The 22,303-nt window shown below is 46.2% G+C and overlaps 1 protein-coding gene across 1 annotated transcript in view; it reads left to right on the top strand.

Moving 5' to 3' along the window:
* Positions 1 to 22,303, top strand: part of TTC7A (tetratricopeptide repeat domain 7A) — a 191,029-nt gene that overhangs the window by 26,650 nt on the left and 142,076 nt on the right. The window contains exons 7-10 of the mRNA XM_079968587.1: positions 3,477 to 3,637; positions 6,136 to 6,199; positions 16,069 to 16,206; positions 17,571 to 17,654. Of these exons, the coding sequence (XP_079824713.1) occupies positions 3,477 to 3,637; positions 6,136 to 6,199; positions 16,069 to 16,206; positions 17,571 to 17,654 (447 nt within the window). The remainder of the gene's footprint in view (positions 1 to 3,476; positions 3,638 to 6,135; positions 6,200 to 16,068; positions 16,207 to 17,570; positions 17,655 to 22,303) is intronic.

The raw sequence follows: 22,303 nt of genomic DNA, 5'->3' as shown, positions 1-22,303 counted from the left end.
CTGATATGTTCACCCACAACTTAACACGGGCCTCCCGCTGCTGCCGCGCCGCCGGAGCACAATTTCTGTTCTCATCCTGAAGCAAAGTTCTTAATCTGAGGTACTATTTTTGGGTTAGCGGAGTCTGTAACCTGAAGCGTCTGTAACCTGAAGTGTATGTAACCCGAGGTACCACTGTAATAGGCAGAAAGGTGTATGTGGGCATGTGGGAGGAAGGTAGGGGAGGATGGACTTTGATTCTGAAATGGATCCGTTTTGGAAATGATTCTGAAATGGATCCGTTTCCCCAAACTTATTGAGGTGGGTTGGGGACAGAGAGGAGCGCTCCAAGAAACTACCACACTAGGGGTCCCTGTACTTTGGGTCAGCATTAAGCGATGCCAGGAGTCATGGAAAATATAGTTCCCGTGGTTTGCAGAAGCTGGGATGCTGCTGTGGACATGTGCTGCAATGCCCAGGAAAGTTGGGCAACATGGGAATTTAAGTCCCCGTGGTTCCTAGTCTCTCAGGGTGATGGCCTCACCTACTTTCAGCAGCATCCAACTGCACTGCAAATAGGCGGTATTTGTTCTGCATTATGAATCAGCCTGACAACAGCCTACAGTAGTTTAAGTAATGAAACCTAGAGCCTGTTTTATTATTATTACTCTTGAAAAGCGAGGTACACAGAAACAAAATTAACAACACAAGGAAAATCACGCTGCAATAAAACTATGGGGTACTGGATAAAATCAAGAATCTGCATTAGAACAATAAACAGTAATAATAAAAGAAAGCTAATCTTTAAAAAAAATTATTGAGGGTATTTAAACCGAACGAAATAATGCAGAAATATAAGGTGTAGAAATATAAAGTATAATGTAGTAATATAAAGAAATATAGAACAAAAATGAAAGGTATATTATGTCACTATATATGCAAACAACTATAATTCCATATATGCTTGTCTAGTATATAGGTATGTGAGTGTTGTCATTAGCCAACTACATAATCTTTAAAACCCCGAATAAAGTACTAGGAAGCTGATTCTGAAGCTTAAAGGGCTTCTACCACCACTTGCTCCCAGTCTAAGGAATGGCAGGACCACCAATACCAGATCTTAGCTGAATTACAATGCACACATAGACACTCTAGTCCCCCCTGTCTTCCTCCATTGCCTCTGAGAGATGTTCAGAAGCCTTTATAAATAAACCACATCCTATCATTTCATCCAGTGACAAATGGTGGATGATTTTCACTATAGCTTTAATAAAACCAAAAACCAAGCTAACTTCAAACTACAAATAGGAAGAAACTATAATTCGTTCCATGGTTTAAGCTGATGCAGGGGGTTAGACGAAGTTGGAGGTCGATTCCAACTCGGCGTTCTACGATTAACCACAGTGTAGGGTTTGGATGTAACGCTAAACTGTGGTTAATCAAAAATGGGAATGAAAGCTTCCCTGCCAGCCATGAAGGAAGATCAGGGAAAGGTGGGAGCCCAGTGCTGAGTGCGGCTTGTTCCCAACATCTCAAATTCGTGGTTTATCATGATGTTTGAATAGCCACTTCTTCAAATTGTGTAATTGTAATTGCTTCTAAATTACTGGCCTGTCTCGAAGGGTGAAGACTTCGGTTTTAATACTGTATTGCTAATTCGGTTTCAAGAGGGATGTGGGTGGTGCTGTGGGTAAAACCTCAGCGCCTAGGACTTGCCAATTGCATGGTCGGCGGTTCGAATCCCTGCGGCGGGGTGCGCTCCCGTCGTTCAGTCCCAGCGCCTGCCAACCTAGCAGTTTCGAAAGCACCCCTGGGTGCAAGTAGATAAATAGGGACCGCTTACCAGCGGGAAGGTAAACGGAGTTCCGTGTGCTGCGCTGGCTTGCCAGATGCAGCTTGTCACACTGGCCACTTGACCCGGAAGTGTCTGCGGACAGCGCTGGCTCCCGGCCTATAGAGTGAGATGAGCGCACAACCCTAGAGTCTGTCAAGACTGGCCCGTACGGGCAGGGGTACCTTTACCTTTACCTTTAATTTGGTTTCAAAATATTTTTAACAGCATCAATGACAAAAAACACTTTTTAGATAGGATTAACATGACAAGGCATGCAATTAAATTAATTTAGAGTACTACATGGCAATCTGTGAATGCCTTTTACTTGCACTGTATTCTAAGCAATAATAATACTCCCCCCCTTTTCTTTTTTTCTTTTGCCAAAGACTGTTATAATATAAATCAAAGACTTGGGCTATTCCAATTTGTCTGGTTTTATTCATAACAAAAGTGAAAGTAATTGAAACTGCTAGTGAAACGTGCAGTAAACACACTCACAAACACACGCAGACACTCTCTCAAAGAAAGTGGCTTTATTTACTGTGGCTTCCCCCAAAGAACGATGCAAACCATACTTTACCCATCACAGGGTAGTGGCTCAGTTGGTGGAGCATGAGACTCTTAATCTCAGGATTGTGGGTTCAAGCCCCATGTTGGGCAAAACATTCCTGCATTGCCGGGGGGGGGGTTTGGATTAGATGACTCTTGCGGTGTGACACTAAATAGGGGAAGGGTTCGCAGTTCAGTGTAGAACACATGCTTTTCATCCCCAAAGCCCCAGCTTCAATCCCTAGAACCTGCAGTTTAAGGAAAGGAAAAGGAGAAGGTATCAGTTGTTGAGAAAGACTCCTGGTTGAGACACAGGAGTGGTTCTGTCTGTTGGAGTAGACAATTGTGTGCTGGTTGGAAAAATAGCCTGAGTTAGTTGAACCCGGTCCTCTCTGTTTCCTAACTGGTGTTCCACATTGTGAGTTGTGTCATGGGTCCCACTTAAAATCGTTTAGAATAATAATAATAATAATAATAATAATAATAATAATAAATTTTATTTATATCCCGCCCTCCCCAGCAAAGACCGGGCTCAGGGCAGCTGACACCAGGTATAAAAACAATTGATTGAAATACAATTTAAAAACAAGATTAAAATACGACATTAAAACATTAAAAATGCAGCCTCATTTCAGTAGGAACTCAAGTCAAAAACTTTTTGGGGGATGAGAACGTCAAGTCTTCACCAAGGCCAGCTATCCAGACTGGTCCTACATGGGCCAGAAAAAAGCCAGGGAAGTCCCCAAATTGGAGTTCCATCACAGAAAGAGAAAGGGAAAAGGAAAGAGGTGGAGGGGATCAAGTTGATTCCAAGCCAAAGGCCAGGCGGAATAACTCATTCACAAATGTTACCCATATATACCTCTGGAGCTGAGAATCCTAAGAACCAAAGCCATACCCAAAGCAAAGCATTTCTCTGTGTATTTGAGACAACTGGAAAGGTGAGTCGTGTGTGGCCGTCCTGACCAAGTTAAAAAAGCAACCCGATGCAGATCCGACGTATCATGTGTACTGGCTCGTAGCAAGTTGAATCATCAACCTGGTAGGCAAATAGGTGTCACTGTGGGCTTTAAAAAAAACACGTTTCCCTCCTTTTCTGTCCATTCTTCTCCAGACGGCTGCCAAGCAGTTGGCAGAGCTGCTCCTGCACTCCCTGAGCGAAGATTGTTACTGGAGCCCCTTATCTGATCCTCTCCCCGAGTTCATGAACAAAGAGGATAATTTGTACATCTGCACTACCCTTCGCCGAAGACTGCAGCTACACACCGGAGATAAGTGCGTATAGAGTTCTTTGGGGCTGTTACATCCAGGGCCAGATAAAATAACATGAAAGGGCAGGCAGTCAAGACACTTAGCAACGGCTGGGTAGTACTGTTTGGTTGTATGCTGCTTGTAAAACCCTCCCAGTTGTTGGCTGCATTGGTTGCAATGCCCTGGAGGTTTCAGTTCACTTACTGAAGAAGAAAGAAGCCCTCTTCACACCTGAGTCATGTGATGACAAGAGCTGTGGAGCTGGGCCCTTAGCTCCACCCCCAAGTCACATGTGTCCTCCCTCAGCTGTCAGCGGTCCCAACACCATGTTTGTCATAGTTGGGCAGTGGCAGGAGGTGAGAGGGAGTTGCAGTATAAACTTCTCTATGAACGGAGGCTCCCTGTGCCATATGGATAACCTTTTGGCCCAGTTTCTGTATTGTTCCAAAAGCCTATACATGCAGGAATACCCTCCCTGCTGCAGACATTATGGTGAACATGTTCATGGCAAAGACAGGAGGAGCAATGGTGGGAATTGGACTCAATGCATTGGCCCCCACAGCCTCCTTCCCCAGGCTCCTACTCCATGGGAGTAACAGGTGAAGTGGGCAAGAATCCCTCACAGATTTCTGATACTCTAGTGTTATTATTTGAGGGACGCAGGTGGCACTGTGGGTTAAACCACAGAGCCGAGGGCTTGCCGATCAGAAGGTCGGCGGTTCGAATCCCCACGACGGGGTGAGCTCCCGTTGCTCGGTCCCTGCTCCTGCCAACCTAGCAGTTCGAAAGCCCCCACGTTACTCCTGAAGGAATGTAGCCCTTGAGGGAAAACGGGTCCGTCCCCCCCGTTCTAGGTATATAGTTTCCCCCTACTATGAACAGCACGTATCATGAAATGTGCTGAATATAGTTTGCAGGTGAGCTAGTGAATTGACAACTACTAACAAAAAATATAAGGGACGCGGGTGGCGCTGTGGGTTAAACCACAGAGCCTAGGACTTGCTGATCAGAAGGTCGGCGGCTCGAATCCCTGCGACGGGGTGAGCTCCCGTTGTTCTGTCCCTGCTCCTGCCAACCTAGCAGTTCGAAAGCATGTCATAGTGCAAGTAGATAAATAGGTACCGCTCCGGCGGGAAGGTAAATGGCGTTTCCGTGCACTGCTCTGGTTCGCCAGAAGCGGCTTAGTCATGCAGGCCACATGACCCGGAAGCTCTACGCCAGCTCCCTCGGCCAATAAAGCGAGATGAGCGCCGCAACCCCAGAGTCGTTCATGACTGGACCTAATGGTCAGGGGTCCCTTTACCTTTACCGCCCTATACAGTCATACCTCGGATTATAGAGGCTTCAGGTTGTGCGTTTTTGGGTTGTGCACTGTGCCGAACCCGGAAGTTTTGGAACGGGTTACTTCCAGGTTTCGGCGCTTGCGCATGTGCAGAACCACTAAATCACGCTTTGTGCATGCGCAGATGCACCGAATTGTGACCCGCACGTGCGCAGACACGGCGCTGCGGGTTGCGAACGTTGCTGGTTGCAAATGTGCCTGCCATACAGATCACGTTCGCAACCCGAGCGTCCACTGTACCCGGAGGTCTCAGGGAGGCTCACAGAAAAGACTGCAACATATATAATCAGAAAAAAAACAACAACCACTTCCCCAAAAGAGCCACATTTTAAAAGGGTATAGGATGTCAAACGGATCAACCAAAGGCCTGGTTAAAAAAGAAAGTTTTTGCCTGGTGCTTAAAGGTGTGTAATGAAGGTGCCAGGTGAACTTCCCTGGGGAGAGCATTTCACAGACAGGGAGCCACTGCAGAGAAGGCCCGTTCTCGTGTTGCCACCCTCTGGACCTCGAGGAGGAGGCACACGAGCAAGAGCCTCAGAAGACTATGTCAGGGTCTGGGTAGATTCATATGGAAAGAGTGGTCCTTGAGGTATTGAGGTCCTGGCACCATGAGGGAAGCAGAAGATCAGTTTGGCTAGAGGAGGAAAAAATCTAGTAACAGGAAGGGATATGTGTTAGCTCTCAGGGTCTGAAGTTGGAGGGTTGGGAGAAGGGCATTAGGGAATGAAGGTCTTGGAGAAATGGCAAAGAGCTAAGGAGGTTTGTGCTGGATTTCAGATAACAGCTCAAAACCACAGGCAGGTCTTTGGTTGTGGGTCTCTGTGGGCCCCGTACAATCTGTGTTTTATTACCATTTTCTTAATATTCCATCTGTGAAAACTTAACTTGTCATCTGGAGTTTTTTTTTTGTTTGTTTTTTTGCCCAGGAGAGAAATTGCTTCATGTGCAGAAGTTTTGTCTAACTAAACAGCTTTGCCTCGCTTGAGTCAGGGCTGAGCTTTCTCCTAGGATACACCCTGCCGCTTTTAGTCATCCTGGCCTGAAGAAGCGGTTATATAACGTATGAATCATGCATGAGATGCTTCAAGTTACTAGTCCTGTGGTGGTGTTAACAAGAGTGTCCCATGAGCGAGCTGCTGATGTTGCTTATATTAAAACAACAGGTTTGTTTGTCTTTCAGCATCTACAGCCCCCATGACAACGTCGAAGAGGCACTCCTCCTCCTCCTTATCAGTGAATCCATGGTAAGCCAGACACGAATACTTATAAAGAACGGTAATAATGAAAGCATGCAATAATCATTAGGATAATACTTGATATTTTCAGGATGGCATTTCCGGGTTTCTTTTAAGATCTGCACACTGGCTTCCTCTTCACAAAATCTTGCCTGTTCAGTGGGGAAGAAAGCAGCAGTTGTCTTTTAATACAGCACAGAGAGAGAGAGCTGCCACTTGTTTTTGTTTTTTGAAGCATCGCTCGATGATGACAGATTAAGCAAACGTTCAGCGAGGAGTCTGAGAAATTTAATAGAAAACTGTGAGTCACCCTTAACGTGGCATAGGAACAATATCATCCTCCCCCCTTCCTTTCTTTTGCAAAACAGGCTTAATTTTTTTTTAATTAAAAAAAAAAAGTGTTTTCTTCACTGTGTTATATGAACCTTATTTTATAACCGCCCAGAGTGGACCAGTTGACAAACAACAGATCTCTGGGCTACAGAGATACAGCTACGGTGCTGATGATTTATTGATTTATACCTTGGGGTTTTTTTTTAACAACAAATACACAAGGTGGCTTACCTAAAACCAATGTAATACAAAATAATAAGGAAATACAACTTTAAAAACAAGCAGTTTTGAACAGCAGAATACGCAATAAAATCAAGTGAATCTGCAGTGCCCTACAAAGCAAATTTAACAGGATTTTTCACTAAGGCTGAAGTTTACAACATTTGGGCATGTAACAGGTGAGGGGCATGATAGATTATGCACAGTGTGGAGAATTCTAGAACCTGTGGTCATCCCATGTGGAATGTTGAGAGATTCAGAACAGACAAAATAAAGTACTTCTCCACACAGCGCCTAAGCTGAACTGTGGAATTTGCTTTCACTAAGATGCAGCGATGGCCTTAAAAGAGGAGGATGACCAACTTGAATGCTGAGACTGTACCTTGTGACAGCGAATTTCATCATTTAAATACAAACTGTGTGAAGAAGTAACAGGTTTGGGCTGAGAAAGACCTCTGTCTGAACCATTTCCAGTCCGATGGCCCAATGATCTAACACAGTATGAGGCTTCTTATGGCTCAGGTGCCAAAATAGTCTAACCACTCTGAGGTGCCATGCATCTTGGGCTGGCCTTCGTGCCTTGGTCCATCCCCTAGAAGCCTATGTGACGTGCAGGAGTTCTGAGACAGCTGCACAGGGGGTTCCTCTGTGGATTTTTGAAAATAGCTTTTGTACCCCACCTTTCCTCTAAGGCAGGGTTTCCCAAAGTTAAGTCTCTGGCTGTTTTTTGGACTACAGGCCCATCATCCCTAGCTAGCAGGACCAGCGGTCAGGGATGATGCTAGGACTAGATGACCGTTGGGGTCCCTTCCATCTCTACAGTTCTATGCTTTGCAGAAATACAAAAAAATATTTCAGGTTGAGGGGAGACCCTAAAGGTGTGCATAAAGCAGAGACAGACCTATGAGGACTGAGCACGCTCAGTGTGCACTGAATGCTGGCTGACTTGGTATATGAATAAGTGTTTAAAACAAGAGGTGTGTGTGTGTGTGTGTGTGTGTGGAACAGAGTGTTCTGGAAGAGAAGAAAATGGTTGAAACCCTGAACAGGCAAAATTCTCCCTGCAAAATTGTTGCAGTCCCTATTTGCTGGTCTTTGTTTTTTTTTTAAATAGGAGTGTTGTTGTTTAGTCATGTCCGACTCTTTGTGACCCCATGGACCAGAGCACGGCAGGCACTCCTGTCTTCCACTGTCTCCCACAGTTTGGTCAGGCTCATGTTTGTAGCTTCGAGAACACTGTCCAACCATCTCATCCCCTGTTGTCCCCTTCTCCTTGTGCCCTCCATTTTTCCCAACATCAGGGTCTTTTCCAGGGAGTCTTCTCTTCTCATGAGGTGGCCAAAGTATTGGAGCCTCAATTTCATGATCTGTCCTTCCAGTGAGCACTCAGGGCTGATTTCCTTAAGAATGGATACGTTTGATCTTCTTGCAGTCCATGGGACTCTCAAGAGTCTCCTCCAACACCATAATTCAAAAGCATCAATTCTTCGGTGATCAGCCTTCTTTATGGTCCAGCTCTCACTTCCATACATCACTACTGGGAAAACCATGGCTTTAACTATACGGACCTTTGTTGGCAAGGTGATGTCTCTGCTTTTTAAGATGCTAAAATAGGAGTAGATGCTATTTTAAAGAAAGTTCAGCTGCAGCTCCGCTCCCTCATTCCACCCAAGGAACTACAACAAATGCTTTTACTTCACTTCTGTAGAACAGGGGAAAGGAGGCTGGTTTTTGTTGGGTAGGGGAGGGAAATGTTGGAGGAGGAAACAACCCCCCCCCCCGGGTGCCACACATGCCTAGTGCAAACAAGATGTAGGGTGCAGGTTGGTGGCTAGGAAGGGGACAATAAAATAGCCTGAGTCTACCCTGGTGAGAACACCCTCTTCTAAGAACTTATGTGTTTGGTTATAATTGATCAATGCTTATCAATTTCAGAGCAGAGGGTAATCTCCAGTGAATCATGTGAACAGCTTCAATATTGTTATTTATTCCAGAGCTGAGTTTCAAAGCTCTCTAATATGAAAGAGGTTTTATACAGAGCAACTCATAATTCTGATGCTATCCCGAGATAACTTAACTCCTGTACGTCTGTTCCCGTTACCTCTCTCATCTGTTTCCCCTCACAGCCCATTTCCTCACAGCTCCAAATGTCACGTTGCCACCCGTGGTTCTCTGCCTGTCACTCTTTCTCACTCCACCCAACATCCCATCCCACTTCCACGCTGTCAATCATCACTTCACTCACTCTTATGTCACAGTGCCCTTTAGTTCTGTGCTCTGAATGAGCTCATTCGGCTTACGTCACCGCCCCCCTCCGTGTGTTGAATCAGACAACCGAGCGCATGGTTAAACTACAGAGTTTGCTACCACAGGATTTGGTGATGGTCATAGACTCACAGGATGATTGTAGAATCATATTTTGAAGGTGCTAGAGGGTGCTCGGTGGTCTGCCTTGCTGGCTTCCTTCTTACCTGCCTTGGGGGGCCCGGGAAGGATTTTTCATTTTTGTCTGCCGTCGGTTAGAATTTGCAACTCTGCTCCAAGCTGGAGGCACCATATGGTGATTCTGCCAAGCTACCATCTCTGCATCATAACGTTTCTGTATGTAGAGCACTCGCATAATTGCTTTGAAAGGTCACCCTGTGAGTATGGAATATAATTTTGGAAGCAGTCCAGTGACGTATTCCTGAAATATATGCATATTTGTGTTTTTTCTAAACGGGTTCTCCTGTGAGCGTCCCTGCATGCAGCTCAGACTGTGTGTTCATCTAGCCTAGCATTGTGTCTTCTGACGGGCAGCTGCTCTCCAGGGTCCTAGAGACACAAGTCTCCCCACCAGTGATCCTTTTTTAGCTGGAGATGTCAGGGGCTGAACGGGGGACTTTCTGCATCTAAGGCATGTGCCCTTGCCTCTGAGCTACATGGTCACCACGCTCGCAGAGGGTTCTTGTGCTTGGGCCCTGCTTGTGGATTTGTCACAGGCATCTGGTTGGCGCCATTGTAAGAACAGAAGGCTGGACTAGATAGGTCATCAGCCTGATCTCCCAGGGTCTTCTTATGTTCTTGTAAGGACCAGAAAAGGAATCTCAAATAGTCCCGGGTACAAAGTTTAAGAATTGGCAAATTCATATGTCACTCTAGTGATATGTGACCTTATAGGTAAGGTGTTACTATGAAGTTTCGCTAAATAAATAAGTTTCAGACAACTCCAACCATGAGGAAAACCTCATAGTTGTACAATATAGTTGTACAACATAGTTGTAGCGCTCAGCTACATTAGTCAAAATGCAGTGATTTGAATGTGTTCTAAACATGCAACACCGGATAACGTCAGAGAGCACAAAACCTTTCTACAGCATTTTTACATAGGGTTGTGGGTTTTTAAAGTATTGTTATAACGATTTAATTTCTGACTTATTTATAGCCCCCCCCCATGTGTAGATCCATCCACTCTCCAACCTTCTTAAGTGATTATGGTCAAAAGAAGAAACACTATTTGTGCAAGTGATACTTAAATTGTATTTTTATGTTGTGAACTGCCCTGAGATCTAGGGATGAAGGGCGGTATACAAATATAATAATAATAATAATAATAATAATAATAATAATAATAAGCCATGCCCCTTCTGCATTTGGTTTATGGCACCGTTGCCTGTGCTTGGATCATATAGGAAGCACTTCCTTTTTATTGTAGCACTAACAGGCGGTATTTGTAGTTACATGTATTCCTGTCCCCTTTTTTCGTAAGCCCAAAGCTTGCGGTAATGTACTAGTTCGGGTGAATATTCTATCTGTGCTAAGGCATCACTTTAAAATTCCTAGTTTGGCCCACTGACAAATGCCCGAAATAGCTGACTCTGATGCGAAGCTGATTACTGGCTTTCAGAATATGTGGGGGCTTGTTTGGCGCAGCTATTTTTCACAACTAAACGGGGCTGCAGAGCTACTGATGCAGAAACTTTTTAATAGCGTGGTATGCAATGTGTGGAAAGGTTTAATTGACAGCAAGGCTGATTATGCACATCCTTCCACAAACCTCTGCCTTTCCCCATTGCTCTTTTTAAATCTTCCTTTTCAAAGGACGCCCCGTGACAAAGTGCCGTTGATTATGGCCCGCAGAAGATCAAACCCCCAGAAAAAAAAGCTTTCCTTCATTCAATAGATTTTACTTTCCTCTTGTATTAGGGCATAAAGAATAGCCACACCTCTGGGAACAGTTGAGGAGTGAGCGTACGAATTGGCTCTGAATCCATTTCCTGCTCATCTCTCTCTACTCAGAGTGAATTGACAAGTTCAAATGACTTTTTTTTTTGGGGGGGGGGACACGCTCACCCACCAGTGATAGAGCATCTATTTTACATGCCCATGGGTTCAGTCCTTTGCATCTCTAGGTAAGTCTGAGAGAAACTACTCTCTGAAACTCCGGCAAGCCGCTGCCAGTCAGGATAGTTAATGGATCGGAAATCTGATTTTTGTTTGACTCCACCTCCCATAGTTCCTGGCTGTTGTCCATGCTGACTGGGACTGATGGGAGTTATATAGTCCAACAGCCTTTGGAGCACACAGTTTCTCCATCTTTAGACAAAGCTGGGTAGGAGTGAAGCAGCTTCGTTTGTCCTCCACCCCTAGCTGCAAGTGCAGGGATTTTACAGATTAATAATAATAATAAATAATAAATTTTTATTTATACCCCGTCCTTCCCGGTTCAAAAACCAGGCTCAGGGCGGCTAACAACAAATTTAAAATGCTTAATTGTAAAAGCAGCATAAAATACAGTATAAAAACATGAATAACAATAAAATTCAAAGTTCAAAAATCAGTTTGGGGGAAATCCATCCAATAAGCATTAGATAGTCACCAGGGCTAGCTGGCTGAATTAGTCCTTCTTGGGACCAGTGAGGAGGCCAGGGGAGAATTAGCTGTGGGGCCTCAGAGCGGGTGATCTTCATAAAAGGGGAGGGGGAGGGAAGAAAAGGGAAATAAAATATCAGGTTGAATTCAAATTAAAGGCCAGGCAGAATAGCTCTGTCTTACAGGCCTGACGGAAGGAGGTTAAAACCTGAAGGGCCCTAGTCTCATGGGACAGAGCATTCCACCAGGCTGGAGCCATCACTGAAAAGGCCCTGGCCCTGGTGGAGGATAGTCTGACTTCCTTAGGGCCCGGGACCTCTAAACTATGGTTATTCATGGACCATTAACTGAACCCATTTCTCAGTGTGCCCTTAGCTCATGCTGCTGTGATTTCATAGAATTGTAGAATTGGAAGGGACCTCAAGGGTCATCTAGTCCAACCCCCTGCAGTGCAGCAATCTCAACTAAAACATCCATGACAGTTGGCCACCCAACCTCTGCTTAAAAACTTCTAAGGAAGGAGAGTCCACCACCTCCTGAGGGAGACCATTCCACTGTGGAACAGCTCTTAACTGCCAGAAAGTTTTTCCTGATGTTTAGTCGGAATCTCCTTTCTTGTAACTTGAAGCCATTGGTTTGGGTCCTACCCTCCAGAGCAGGAGAAAACAAGCTTCCCCCACGAGACAGCCCTTGAGATATTCAAAGATGGCTATCGTATTTCCTCTCAGCCTCCTGTTTTCCAGGATAAACATACCCAGTTCCTTCAACCATTCCTCATAAGGCTTTCAGGTGTTTGCCTTGGGGCATTGTAAGGAAAGAGTAGCAGAGAGGGAGTGCAACTCGTGCTTCCGTTTCTACTGCTGCTGAGACTTTTGCAAAATAAGAGGAGATTTGCATCTGAGGTCCAATGTGGTGTTGTGAGTAGGATGTTGGACTGGGGAGACCTGGGTTAGAATCTTCCCACAGCCACAAATCTCAGTGGGTGGCAGTGGCGTAGCGTGGGGGTGCAGGGGGGCCGGCCGCACCGGGCGCAGCATCTGGGGGGGGGGGGCGCTCGCACTCGCAGCTCTCTGTCCCTCCTGGGTTAGGTAAAGGTAAAGGTACCCCTGCCCGTACGGGCCAGTCTTGACAGACTCTGGGGTTGTGCGCCCATCTCACTTAAGAGGCCAGGGGCCAGCGCTGTCTGGAGACACTTCCGGGTCACGTGGCCAGCGTGACATCGCTGCTCTGGCGAGCCAGAGTTGCACACGGAAACGCCGTTTACCTTCCCGCTGGTAAGCGGTCCCTATTTATCTACTTGCACCCGGAGGTGCTTTCGAACTGCTAGGTTGGCAGGCGCTGGGACCGAGCAGCGGGAGCGCACCCCGCCGCAGGGATTCGAACCGCCGACCTTTCGATCGGCAAGTCCTAGGCGCTGAGGCTTTAACCCACAGCGCCACCTGCGTCCCTCCCTCCTGGGTTAGGGGGCGCAAATTACTTGCCTTGCCCCGGGTGCTGACAACCCACGCTAGGCCACTGGTGGGTGGCCTTGGGCCTGTCATCCTCTCCTTTTCTCTTTCTAATCTACCTCATAGGGTGGTTGTGAGGATTACATGGGGAAACTATGTACTGTACCTTGAGTTCCTTGGAATAATAATAATAATAATAATAATAATAATAATAATAATAATAATTTATTTATACCCCGCCCATCTTGCTGGGCTTCCCCAGCCACTCTGGGCGGCTTCCAACAAAATATTAAAATACAGTAATGCATCAAACATTAAAAGCTTCCCTAAACAGGGCTGCCTTCAGGTGTCTTCTAAAAGTCTGGTAGTTAGGTTTTTCTCTTTGACATCTGGTGGGAGGGTGTTCCACAGGGCAGGTGCCACTACCGAGAAGGTCCTCTGCCTGGTTCCCTGTAACTTGGCTTCTTGCAGTGAGGGAACCACCAGAAGGCCCTTGGCACTGGACCTCAGTGTCCTGGTAGAACAATGGAGATGGAGACGCTCCTTCAGATATATTAGACCGAGGTTGTTTAGGGCTCTAAAGGTCAGCACCAACACTTTGAATTGTGCTCGGAAACGTACTGGGAGCCAGTGTAGGTCTTTCAAGAATGACATATAAGTAAATTTTCCCTGTGGGCAGAAGTGTGTTCTCTCAGAGCAGGGACAAAACACCCCTACTCCCAACCCCTCATTTTTTTCATAAGATCGAGAAGCAGGAGAAGAATGAGTCAGCCCCATTTCCTCTGCCACCAGTGTTTTAGAGGTTCCAAAGCTTTGTTTAAATAGGTACTTTTGCTGTGGATCTCAGGGTTAGTTCCTTCCAGCTCCTCCCCAGAGTGACTAATATTCTGGATTACAGATGGAACTGTTAACTCCAGCCTCACCTTGGGTGCTACACACCCTGATAAAGTGTAAGCCCCCAATGGCATTTCAAAAAAATCCACCCTAGAGCAGCAAGAATCTGATCATGGGATTTTGACACACTTTTCCATGTGTTTAAAAAACCCACATGATCCAGTAGATCATACAGTGGTACCTCGGGTTAAGAACTTAATTTGTTCCAGAGGTCCGTTCTTAACCTGAAACTGTTCTTATGCTGTGGTACCACTTTAGCTAATTGGGCCTCCTGCTGCCGCCGCGCGATTTCTGTTCTCATCCTGAGGTAAAGTTCTTAACCCAAGTTACTATTTCTGGGTTAACAGAGTCTGTAACCTGCAGCGTCTGTAACCTGAGGTACCACTGTATTGGATTATACAGTGATTCAGCTGATACCCCAGCTGCCTTTCTGTTCTCATTATGATCTATATTCCTGAGGGCAGATATTCCTGTCACAAGATCAATGAGGTAGTTAATGGAGAAAGAATGGTAAAACCAAGAATTAGCCTTATGATCGCCTTGTGTTTGGGCCCAACTAATAGTGGCTTGTCAAATCTCCCAAGACTGGCTTCAGCAGATGGCTGGAGAGTGAGGTCAATTCCTGGAGACTCCAAGCTAAACCTAGGAGAGGAGCTTGCAGGAGGTCTGGGGAGAAGGAGCCGGATGAAACAGTTAGGCTGTATTTCTTTGTTGCACTTCTGTTCATCAAGCTCCCTGGCTTGGACTTCCTCATGTGGCTCTGCAGTCCCAAGCGATGTTCTCCCTGCTCCTGCCTTAGATGGCTTTACAATTGGGGAACAACCAAATACATGGAGGTTTTAGTGGCTGTAGTCTACCCCTTGGGGTGACAGCAAGCATGTCTCTTAATGCCCGGAAACAAATGTGGGAGGGGGCTGTCGCTATTTTGTTCTGTATCGGACTTCCCAGAGACATCTGGTTGGCCGCTCTGGGTACAGGATGGTGCTCTTATAGGTTCATAGCTGCCCTTTTTGGAACTAAAAAAAAAAAATTCCTTCCGGTAGCACCTTAGAGACCAACTACGGTATGTTTGTCATTGGTATGAGCTTTCGTGTGCATGCACACTTCTTCAGATACACGAAAGCTCATACCAATGACAAACTTAGTTGGTCTCTAAGGCGCAACTGGAAGGAATTTTTTACATTTTGTTTCGACTACAGCAGACCAACACGGCTACCTACCTGTATCTCTTTGGACCTGTTTTCACTCAAGGGTTTGCATAAAAGGTAAAGGTAAAGGGACCCCTGACCATTAGGTCCAGTCGTGGCCGACTCTGGGGTTGCGGCGCTCATCTCGCTTTATTGGCCGAGGGAGCCGGCGTACAGCTTCTGGGTAAAGTGGCCAGCACAACCAAGCCGCTTCTGGTGAACCAGAGCAGCGCACGGAAATGCCGTTTACCTTCCCGCCGGAGTGGTACCTATTTATCTACTTGCACTTTGACGTGCTTTCGAACTGCTAGGTTGGCAGGAACTGGAACCGAGCAACAGGAGCTCACCCCGTTGCAGGGATTAGAAATGCCGACCTTCTGATTGGCAAATCCTAGGCTCTGTGGTTTAACCCACAGCGCCACCCATGTCTCCAAGGGTTTGCATACGACCAGGCAAATAAGTATGTTTTAAGCAACATATTCCTTTGCAAGCCAACATTAACCTGAGGAGGACTCTCTGCAGCCATGCTGCAGTGCGAAACATCTTTAAAAAGTGGGGGAAAGTGGAGGAGTATTCTTTTGTTTTGCCTCGTTTTAAAAGGTTGCCGTCGTAAACTTGCAGGCAGCTGAAGTAATTGGGCGCACCATTTTAAGTGTGGCCCCGGGCCTTGAAGCATTCTGGCGCTGTGGGGCTCTTGTCATCTCTCGTTCTAGAGGTTTCCAAGAGATAATCTGAGGGAATCGTCTCCCAGCATTTCTGTAAATGCATTCTGCCTTCCCAAATTAGCTTCCTGCGGATGAATGCAGGGGGCTGGATAGGGGCATGCTGGATAGGGGCATGCTTGGACATGCAGTGCGTGGCTGGCGACCTTTCTGAAGTACACTTGGCTGTCTCCACTCGTTCCTGCTGGACCTGACCTCAATTTTTATTCTGAATTCACTCCCAGGCAAACCAGGACGCAGTAATTAGCCGTGCCCCTGAGCAGAAAGATGACCGAGCCATCAGTCTCCAGGATGCGTCGGCGGTTTACGATCTTCTAACTATCACACTGGGCAGAAGAGGGCAGTATGTCATGCTTTCTGAGGTAATTACTCCTAGGTTTTCTTATGTCTTTTTTTATCCCCCCAAAACAACAAGGCAGCACTCTACGTTCTTCCAAACACACACCAGCTTGCTTATAACGTTTGCTGAAGTGTATCCAAGTGGCACTACATCTAACTGAAACATTTATGGGTGTACACATGTTCTGCCTGGGGCCGTGTGCAATACATCCCATGACTCCAGAGGAGGGAGACTCCTAAGGCCACCTTTCTTAACGCTGGCAGCGTGGGAGCTGCTGTAGTGCGGCTCCTTCCCACGACGCAGCAGCGATACGAGGAGCGTAATTCACTTCTGAAATTTTGCTGTTGTGGGATGTGGGGATGGCTATCAGCTGAGATGAGTGGGGCCTGCAACAAAACGTTGCACTGTATCCTCACCTCCTAGCAGGTCGCACCATTCCATCCTCCCATTTTCCTACTCTCTCTTTAGAAAAGAAAACACAACTACAGTGGTACCTCAGGTTACAGGTGCTTCAGGTTACAAACTCCGCTAACCCAGAAATAGTACCTCGGGTTAAGAACTTTGCTTCAGGATGAGAACAGAAATCACGCAGCGGCAGCGGGAGGCCCCATTAGCTAAAGTGGTACCTCACGTTAAGAACAGTTTCAGGTTAAGAACGGACCTCCAGAACGAATTCAGTTCTTAACCCGAGGTACCACTGTATGGAAAACGAGCGAGGTCCCAAGCAAAGAAGATTGGCAACTTTAACTGATGGAATTATGCCCAGCTTGCAGATCTAACATATAGAATAAGAGAACATGAAGATACGTTTAAAAAAGATTGGAAATGGTTTACTGAATATGTGGGGGAAAATTGTGCACACTTGAAAATGCTGGCAGCAGTAAGATAAAGTCAACAGTGTAAATAAGTTTTGATGGATGTAACAATGGAATACTGAATGGTTTAGTTTATGTGAAATATGCAGGGATTCATGTTACGCAAAATGAACCATGGAAAGAGAAGAAAGGAAGTCACTGAGATTTTACGGTTGTTTAAATGAATATTCTAAATTGTAAAACAGAAAATTTAATAAAAAATGTATAAACAAAAAAATTGGGGTGTGGGGGGGGGACAACTTAACAGAATATATTGATGAAAATGTGTTCTCCAAAACAGTGGGAAAGGCTAACAGCAGGCACCCAAGAGACTTTACTTGGTCCCACCGAATCAGGCTGTCTCCTGTACAACTAAAACCTGAACTATCCCAGATGGACATTTTTTTATCCCCACAGAAAGAAATAAAATCACATAGGTTCCCCCCCCCCCCCCAACCTTTTGGTAATGAATTCCACAAAAGCTGAGAATCTGCTAGTGGTGATACCTGTGCTTCCTTGTTTTTCTCCCCAGTGTTTGGAGAGAGCAATGAAACTTGCATTTGGTGAATTCCACCTATGGTATCAACTGGCCCTTTCCATGGCAGCTTGTGGCAAGGTAAGGCACAAACACAAAGAACATTTACATTCATGGAAAAGTTTTGATTATCTGTACTCAATTCTCCAAAGCAAATGGTAATTTGAACTACTGTTGTTGTTGTTGTTGTTGTTTACATCCCATCCTTTCCCCCAAACGGGTCCAATATGAGTATTATTGTAATATTATATTGATTAATAGGTGCATAAAGTATTATTCTAATCACAGTTTCTTCCAATGCTGAGCTCAGGTGGTTGAGTGTGTTAACTCTATTTTTTCCCCTTTCTAATTTAGATTTTCATTGTACTTCCAAAAACAATTACGTATTAACTTCAACTTTAATATTGTTTCCCTTTGGCATTTTGACTTCCCACGCTTCCCTCCATGATGTTTTTGTTCCCACCCTTCTTCCTGCTGCATTGTACACCATACATTCATCCAATACATATCCTCTATTACATTCGTTATCGTTTCGTTTCTGCTGCTCGTACTTCGAATCCTGCTCCCTGACTCCATTTGACTGTGGCATGTTGAGCACGTTAACTCTCAAAACAAAATTGGGTTGCCCAAAGGGTGGCGCTGTGGGTTAAACCACAGAGCCTAGGACTTGCCGATCAGAAGGTTGGCGGTTTGAATCCCCGCGATGGGGTGAGCTCCCGTTGCTTGGTCCCTGCTCCTGCCAACCTAGCAGTTCAAAAGCACGTCAAAGTGCAAGTAGATAAATAGCTACTGCTCCGGTGGGAAGGTAAACGGCGTTTCCATGCACTGCTCTGGTTCGCCAAAAGCGGCTTAGTCATGCTGGCCACATGACCCGGAAGCCGTACGCCGGCTCCCTTGGCCAATAAAGCGAGATGAGCACCGCAGCCCCAGAGTTGGCCACGACTGGACCTAATGGTCAGGGGTCCCTTTACCTTTACCTTTATATAATTGGAGCACAGCCTTTCTTTGCTGAAGTACAAATATTTGTGAACTAAATAATCTTGGCTACGATATAAGGCAGCTTTTTATACTGCAAGGATGTCCTGGTCTCCTACCTAATCTTCTTAAATATTCTGGAAGCTAAATGGCATGATCTCTGTGAATTGATCCAAGATCTGTAAATACTCTGTGTCTGATACTTTGAGCAGAAGCAATTTCTTTCTCCATCTGTGAAGTATTTCAGCCCTAGCACTGAATCTTTCCCAAAGGATTCCTGCTGTATCCTCTGCAATGCTGTCATCTCACTAATGGCAGGGACAGGACGTGTGGACTAGGGCTTTTATCATACTCTGCAGCTTGATGGCAGAGAGCCAGAGGGATGGGGGCAGGGAGGAAAGAGGATGCTATCTCTCCCTACCACCAAAGGCACTTGAGGTTTTCCAAGGCAGAAGATCTCTTTTCACCTGTCTCTCTGCCACAGCCAATTCCTGACCTCATTAGAAACATGAGCCCACATCCCGAGGTTTTACTTTCAGACTTGCAGCACCGGGAATAAATCTGTGACATGATGGAAACACAGCATGACAAGTGCTTCAATTGCCCCATAAATCTTCAAAATCTTTGAACCTAGTATCTTGTAAAGAGTAACCAGAGGATCAGCCCTTGCTCTCATCTTGTGTCCTGGACCCTCTCTATCCACGATACCCCCACTCTGCTGTGGTTTATTTCTTATTTCTTTATTGGGTTTATATACTGCCCTATACCAAGCAGAGGGGACGCGGGTGGCGCTGTGGGTTAAACCACAGAGCCTAGGGCTTGCCGATCAGAAGGTCGGCGGTTCGAATCCCCGCAACGGAGTGAGCTCCTGTTGCTCAGTCCCTGCTCCTGCCAACCTAGCAGTTCGAAAGCACGTCAAAGTGCAAGTAGATAAATAGGTATCACTCCGGTGGGAAGGTAAACGCCGTTTCCGTGCACTGCTCTGGTTCGCCAGAAGTGGCTTATTCATGCTGGCCACATGACCCAGAAGCTGTCTGCGGACAAACGCCGGCTCCCTTGGCCAATAAAGCGAGATGAGCGCCGCAACCCCACAGTCGGCCACAACTGGACCTAATGGTCAGGGGTCCCTTTACCTTTACCTTTATACCAAGCAGGTCTCAGGGTGGTTCACAGAATAAAATCAAAATACAGAACCACAAAATACATAACCAAAATAACAACAACCGTATAACCCCCCTCCAAAAAAACAACAACACATTTTAAAAAGGCATAGGTTGTCCAACCTGAGCTTGGTAAAAACACCACCTTGTAAGAGCTTGTAAAAGGAGAAAAATAACACCGATTTTCTCTTGCTGGTCAACCTATTAGTGTGATGCAAAGGTTTATCCGTATTCATACTTTATAATGGCATTTTGGCTTTCTTGAACAAAGGCTGTACTTTCTTGATCAACTGCAACCTGCAGCCTAATTTTGAAAGTTCGGATTTCTGGGAAGAGTGGCCTGTCCCTCTTCCTGCTGTTGGGTGGCTAGCGAGGAGATGCCAGAAAGAGAGAGAAAAGAAGGTTTGGGGGCACACCATGTGCACCATGCCCCCACATTACTCCTGAAGGAATGTAGCCCTTGACAGAAAACGGGTTGCCCCCCTGTTCTAGGTATACAGTTTCCCCCCACTATGAACAGCACGTATCATGAAATGTGCTGAATATAGTTTGCAGGTGAGCTAGTGAATTGATAACTACTAACAAAAAATATAAACCACAGAGCCTAGGACTTGCCGATCAGAAGGTCGGCAGTTCGAATCCCCGCGATGGGATGAGTTCCCGTTGCTCAGTCCCTGCTCCTGTCAACCTAGCAGTTCGAAAGCACGTCAAAGTGCAAGTAGATAAATAGGTACCACTCTGGTGGGAAGGTAAACGGTGTTTCTGTGCGCTGCTCTGGTTTGCCAGAAGTGGCTTAGTCATGCTGGCCACATGACCCGGAAGCTGTACGCCGGCTCCCTCGGCCAATAAAGCGAGATGAGCGCCGCAATCCCAGAGTCGTCTGCGACTGGACCTAATGGTCAGGGGTCCCCTTTACCTTTACCTTTAACAAAAAATCTCTTGGCTTTTCTAATTGTTGCGATGGAAGTCCAGGTGGCACACACAGGGGCTCCTCAGCAGCTTTCCATCCCGACACATACTAGAGCCAGACCCGATAGCTTCCACCAGTGTAAGCTGCATCAGATCCATCCAAATTCTAGCTCTCCATAAGGGCTGTCAAGTTTATAGGCAGAAGGGTAGTTGGGAAACAAGGATGGAGAGTGGCTAGCTTTCCTCCAACCCCAACTCCCTTATACTTAGCCTTCCACACAGGATCCAGACATGGGGAACAAAAGTGGCGGGGGCACTTAAACCAGGCTCAGAGGTTCCTGAGTAAGAATTGTGTGAAGATGTTTCTCTTGCAAAGCCACGTGAGGGTCGCTGGTGCCAATCAGAAGCAGGCCTTTGTCTCTAGCGCACACTGAAGAACTGCCAGTTGATCTCAGAGGCAGTAAACAGGGTCTGAAGGGGATATGTTGCCGTGTATGATTAATAGGGATGCATACATGCTATGCTGTTTTTGCCTGCCTATAAACATGGATCACTCGTAGCTTAGTGGCGTGAATCACTCCTTCTATGCTTCAAAACAGAGTTCCCTTGGGGAAAGGAGTTGATTGTTAAATCCCTAGCTCTGGGGATTGTAGCATTTGTTGTACCCTGGCAACTCTCAGCATCCTCAGCAAACTAGAATTCCCAGGATTCTTTGGGGGGAAAGCCGTGTGCTTTAAATGAAGTGAGGAAAAGGCTGGCTACCATCTTAGATGACTTCAAAAGGGGACTAGTCAAATTTTAGGATGAGGCTACTAATGGCTTCCAGTTACGATGGCTTCATGGTCCCTTTAGGGCCAGGGACACTGTGTCTCTGAATTACCAGCCTCTGGGGAACAATAGCTGGAATGGTCTGTTGTTCTGGTGGCATCTAGTTGGCCAGTGAGGGGAACAGGATGCTGGAAGCAATGGACCTGGGGTCTGATCCACCAGGGCTCTCCCTCTGTGTAGTTATTCTGGAGCAACTGACAGTGAGAACACAAGATCTGATCTTCTGTAAGAGGCTCTAATTCTGATTCTCTTTGGCTGTGTGCGAACGCAGGCCCACGGGCAAAGGAGACAGCCGTTCTGCCTCCCTTAATTGACGCTTGAGATATTTTCTGGGCACGGCAAGGAGTGAAGGGGAGGCTTTGCAAAGAGCTGCTCTGCTTTCGCCGATGCCTTGGTTACTCTGAGCCTCTGTGTGGGCGAGAGAATCAAACGGCTCCCAGCTGATGTTTGCTGTGCCGCTGCAAATTTTGGCAGAGCGTCGGGCAGGGAAAGTACAGCGAGGCTTCTCTGCAATCCGTTATCACCATTTTCGTTGGGCTTTCATCTCCTTCCCTTTTTTTCTTTTAAAAAGGAAAAGGTCTGCGATGTGCAGAGGCAAGGTGCTCCCTTGCTGTTTAATAAACGGTGTGCCAAGCGCATTGATATTCAGAGATGGTTGTTAACCTGGGTGACTGTTTCACATTTTAAGTGGCTCTCATGCCAGTCTGGTGTCGTGATATAGAGTATTAGGCCCAGTGCTGGGTTTATATCCCCAACTCGGGTGAGAAGCCCGTGGGACATTCACTGTGACACATGTGTTGCTTTTCATGAGACTGCCATGTTTGCATATAAAGTGGGGAAGGGCTAGGATTGACACCT

The sequence above is a fragment of the Podarcis cretensis genome, assembly GCF_951804945.1.
Source record: "Podarcis cretensis genome assembly, chromosome: 3".
In the NCBI taxonomy this organism is placed as follows: Eukaryota; Metazoa; Chordata; class Lepidosauria; order Squamata; family Lacertidae; genus Podarcis; species Podarcis cretensis.
This window is presented reverse-complemented; position numbering and strand designations above follow the sequence as displayed.